This window comes from Amphimedon queenslandica, unplaced genomic scaffold (assembly GCF_000090795.2).
Source record: "Amphimedon queenslandica unplaced genomic scaffold, v1.1 AMPQUscaffold_13394, whole genome shotgun sequence".
Lineage (NCBI taxonomy): Eukaryota > Metazoa > Porifera > Demospongiae > Haplosclerida > Niphatidae > Amphimedon > Amphimedon queenslandica.
The window spans coordinates 85,621-90,701 of NW_003546370.1; the positions used below are offsets into that span (position 1 = coordinate 85,621).

Sequence of the window (5,081 nt, forward strand, 5' to 3'; positions counted from 1 at the left end):
GATACATCAGCTTCGCCTGTTTGTATTGCATTCTTTGGTGCGCGAGAAAAGAATTTCCCTAGCAACTCTGGTAAAATAGCTCTCTTAAAGAATGACTCTGCTTTTGAAATACATCCAGTGATGAATTCAGTATTTGGGAAAATTCTTTCCACAAAAATGTCCTCTGATGTCCAAACTACAAAATCACAATACCTTCTGTTACTGCAGAACAATTGTAGTTGAACCTATATAGCATTCAATTCACACACCTCATACTGAACTAATGCCCAAAATACCGGGTAGTAATACATGTGAATTTTTTTAGTTGATATGCTTTTCCTTCAGTAGCTTCCAAACAAAAACTTTTATCAGCAACACTCTCTTCAATTGTGTCATCACGATGACAGTAGGGGCACTAAAAAAAGAATACAAATCAATGATAAGTAACAAGTTGATCACAAACCTTAATCTCACAAATCCCACTTCCACAACACAGACAATCTACAAGTGCATTGGGTGAGGCACCAAGAAAAGGACTTGCATGATTAATGAATAACCCACTCTTTGTTATAGTCAATCCATCATGAGTAGAGTTCAACTGTAAACTATATCTCTGGCGTGCTTCATCCTGTAGCATTTGAATTGAAACGAGCTACATCCGGATAGCAGATGGACATGATTAGACTCATGGGAGGAATTGCTTCATCTGCAGCACATACTGCTCTCAATCTCAATGCTGTAATGCGTCCAGCTCTCATGTTATACCAAATACGAGATTGAAACTGAGTCTTTGTTGATTTCTCTACTGCTAAACATTGACCCTCAGTAATGGATATCTCCAAGTCCTCAGCAAGAGATAACAAGTCGGTGTAATTTGATGATAAATATTCGGTGTTGTACAATGCAGATAATGGTGAGGGTAAGTCTGGACTTAAAGAGAGGGGAATATATGAAGATGAATAGTCTCTTGTCAGAGAAAGAATAGCTGGTTTACTTTTACATTTTGCTAGTGAAGAATACAGCTTTTGTATCTCTGCGTCTGTTGGAGGATTGATGGTCTTTGATGGTTGTTTTGGTGATGGAAAACTGGCTGAACCATCAGATTGAGATAGTGTGGCTGAGACATTATGATGAGGCGGAGTGAGTGAAGATGAGCAAGGTAAAGAAGTAACGTCTGGGAATATGCTTGATGTCAATGAACTGTAAGTTGTACTAGAAGACTGTTCAACAACAGAAGGAAGATGATGAGCAGCTTTCCATGTACTTCAAGCACGAATTTTACCCTGAAAATTGATTTGTTCCACTGGAACATATGGTACATCTTTCCTGCTATTTGGTAACACCCAGTAAGCCTTCTTCTGCGTCACTGTAAGTGAATCTCTTAGTTGCACGCCTGCTTCTATAGCCCAAAGGAGATATGCCACATGGCTGCAAGATTCACCAAGCCCAGCTATGCAATTGCAGTGACAAGACACTGCTTTCCCGCTCACTTCACAAATTACCCAAGACATTAGTGGTTTCTCTCTCAGTTTTTGAGAATGATTCACCTAATGATAAAACATTATTAAATTAGGTTTGACATACCTTGCATGGCTACTGTACCTTTGCTGTCATAACTCTTTTATCAGCAGAAGCAGGCTACAAAGACTAGTACTTCCCTCACCCAACCTGCAACAAATCTACTATAGCAATTGTAAAAAATTTATAAAAAAATTAATTAGTAACGCAGTAGCATTACTAAGTAGGATTCACCCCCAAACAAAATGGCTGCCACGACTTTTGCAGCCTTTTTTGATTGGAATTAGCTCAAAGTTGGTGCACAACATAAGAACATGTATATGTATTTTTAAAAAACACTATAAAAATGGAGATTCTCTCAGAGCCATTTTCAACGAAACTTGACTAAAGACTATATATTTTTGAGCAATGTTAGAAATTTATTAAAAAATCCAAATTTGATTGGAATCAGCTCAAACTTTTTTAACAACATAAGAACTTGTACAGACGTACATGTACATGTATGTATTAGAAAAAAATTATTAAAATGGAGATTTCTCTCAGTCATTTTTGACAAAATTTGGCCAAATTGGGCCAAAGACCAAAGGCTTATATGGTCTTTGGCCCAATTTCTGAGCAACTTTGATAATTTATAAAAAAACAAATTTGACCGAAATCAGCTCAAGCTTTCTACACAACATATAAAGATCAAAGAAAAAGTGTCTCCTTTTGATTTTTTGACGAAATACCCTATTAAGCAACTTGACAATCCACTCCCAATAAACTCCATGAGCACTATGCCAAAATTCGGTGGGAAACCCTGTGTCTGGCTATGCAAAACTACTGTATTATATGTACTTATATATTCATTTTGCAAGTAGCTGTTAATTTTGGAAAGAGTAAATATTAGTGATTCGCAAGTTCTAATTTGGCGAATTTGTGGCTCTGAGTCATTGAGTATACACATGATTGTTTGGCGAATGGCCATCAAAATGTTAAATTTGCCGAATTTTTTCTCCTTCAAATTACCAGCTACATGTACTTGTATCTAGTCTATACATATACATGTCATGTAATCCTCAAATAAAAGCCTAGAGGATTCTATATAAAGACTTGCAGTATTCCTTGTACATGTAGTTCATTAGTTGTGGTATGAAGTGAATGTAGTCTCATAGAGGGTTTGCTTGGCCACAACTCCAATAAATAGAAGCCTTTCTCAATAGAATGTTAGAAGCCTATTTTGGGGCTATATAGAGAATAATCCTATGTAACGTATAGGAGAACCCTCAAATAGAAGCCTGTTAAAGATAGAAAATAGAAGCCCAGGCTCCTACATGAAATAATAATAATTATTATTATCTTAGCTTTCGCATGTACTGTAAATGCATATGCACATTTAGTACATGTACATGTGTGTTTATTGGATTTTTATATTTTTCTTGCAGGTGGTTTTTCCCATTCATTGGACACATGGGTATATGTACTTCTGCTGGTATCATTAGGGATTTTGCTGGACCCTACTATGTTTCTGTAAGTTTTTAGTAGATTTAGACATATACATGTACATATACATGTACATACATTGTGAGCCATAATGATAAAAATTAAATTTTATTGAGAGGTCTAATTTTAACTGGCTTTATCATTATATCAAATATTCTTATACTAGGCACATTGTAACTTGAGAATGGTGAATGTTTCATGCATGTTGAATATTACACATGTGTGTGTGTGTGCGTGTGTGAGCGTGTGTGTTTATAAATTGTTTTGCATTACTTGTTACACTTTGTTCTTTGTTGTAGGAGGATCAAATGGGATTTGGTAATCCAACAATGTAAGTACAGTGCACATGTATTTCAGTATTCTGTTACTCTCTATTGTAGGTATTGGCAGTTGAATCCTAAGAATAGAGTAGCTGCTACCTGGGACTCTGCTGTACATCAAGCTTCTGAGGAGTATTCTCACAGAATGGTATCTATACATACATGTGTCCTTTATGAAAATAATGTCATCATCTTTTTTAGCATAATCTATTCTGTGATAACTGTCATTCACACGTAGCCCGAGCTCTTAACCTGATGCAGTATGATAACTCCACTTCATGGAATATGTACAAGCTGGGATTTCTTATGGTATTTAAAGGGAAATTTGTGAGGTATGTATGTAATTATATGAGGCATGTACATGTACATGTACAAGTTATTGAATGATACATGAACCATGTACATGTAATATTATGTACATGTACATATATAAGTAGTACATGTACATGTACTACTGGCAGCTTATAATATTGACACTTGCTTGTTTAATTTCCCCTTTTTGGGATTTTAATTATGAATAATCTTTCTTATTTATTATTTTGGAGCTCACATGATCACATCATCCCTCTATTACCTTTATTTTGAGTTTTAAAGTTATTTTACAGTTATTTGTATTTTGTAATGGAATGAGTGTCATATTACGATTTAACTCTGTATGACATTTGTCTTTCTATTTTTAGTTTTGGTGGCTTTTTGAAGACATGGTTACCATTTATTATCCTGTCTATACTGACGATCCTTATTGTTGTCATTGCTACAACTGTAGTGAAGACATCTGCTGCTTAACAATTACAAAGGACTATAAAATATTTTATTTTAACACATTAATGTACTTGTATTCTTTTATGTATTGTTGTAATGAGTGGGCGTTAACATACTTATTATGCCACACCCTTGATGACGTCAAGTCTTAAAAATTGATTTCGTCCCTCCCACTTTTTCAAAATGGCTGTATGTTTAGAGGATTTCCCTCCTTCCTCTGTGGAAGAGCCTTCGTATTTATGAGAGAGAAAGACCTAGAGAAAGGATGATTTCAAACAGACAAGGAACAGAGACCACGAAAAAGAAGTATTCCTGGACGGGCCTAGAGCTAAGGGGGCCAATAAAGAACTTAAGCCCAGTTCTATGGAGCTTCACTCACTTGACTTCGCTTTACCTGAACGATAACAACCTTCAGAGACTCCCACCAGATATAGTGAACCTCTCTAATCTCTCCCTACTCGATCTCTCTGGTAACAAACTGAGGAGTCTGCCTTCTGAGCTTGGGGATATGATTCAACTCAGGGAACTGCTTCTTAATAATAATTCACTGCGGATATTGCCGTGTGAGTTGGGTCGGTTGTTTCTACTCCAGGTACTGGATGTGGCTGGTAATCCACTCACTGTTGATATTTTAAATATGGCCGCCGAGCCCCAGGGTACATCAAAGCTTTTGGCATTTTTGATCGACAATTTAACAGGTGAGAATAATTATGTATTTTCAATTTAATCCACTTTACATGTATATGACTATGTGTTTTATGGATCAATTTTGTTTTTGTCTTGTAGTTAAATCTGTCTTAAACTACATATATACATGTACATGCACATGCTTGACTTCTGATAGTAATAACAGGGTCCTAATAAAATTACCATAATTAATTTCTATAGTTTCTCCAAGGCCACCTGATAGAGAATGGATACAAATTATATCGCCTAAACAAAGACAATCAAGTTAGTAGTCATCAATGAACTATTTCTCTCTCTCTCTCTCTCTCTCTCTCTCTCTCTCTCTCTCTCTCT

General features: G+C 35.9%; 2 protein-coding genes across 2 annotated transcripts in view; both read left to right on the forward strand.

The window, feature by feature from the left end:
- Window positions 1-2,895: 2,895 nt before the first annotated feature.
- On the forward strand, window positions 2,896-4,195 carry LOC100631489 (transmembrane protein 222-like; the record flags this gene model as incomplete). Its single annotated transcript, XM_019996891.1, has 5 exons — window positions 2,896-3,006; window positions 3,279-3,310; window positions 3,360-3,447; window positions 3,501-3,631; window positions 3,980-4,195. Coding segments are annotated over 5 exons (468 nt in total), but the record flags the coding sequence as incomplete, so codon positions are not given.
- Window positions 4,196-4,308: 113 nt separating this feature from the next.
- LOC100631616 (CCR4-NOT transcription complex subunit 6-like) overlaps window positions 4,309-5,081 on the forward strand; it is a 3,091-nt gene continuing 2,318 nt past the window's right edge. Inside the window, exons 1-2 of the mRNA XM_019996892.1 lie at window positions 4,309-4,759; window positions 4,950-5,014. Coding sequence (XP_019852451.1) covers window positions 4,327-4,759; window positions 4,950-5,014 — 498 coding nt within the window. The 5' untranslated portion in view covers window positions 4,309-4,326. The remainder of the gene's footprint in view (window positions 4,760-4,949; window positions 5,015-5,081) is intronic.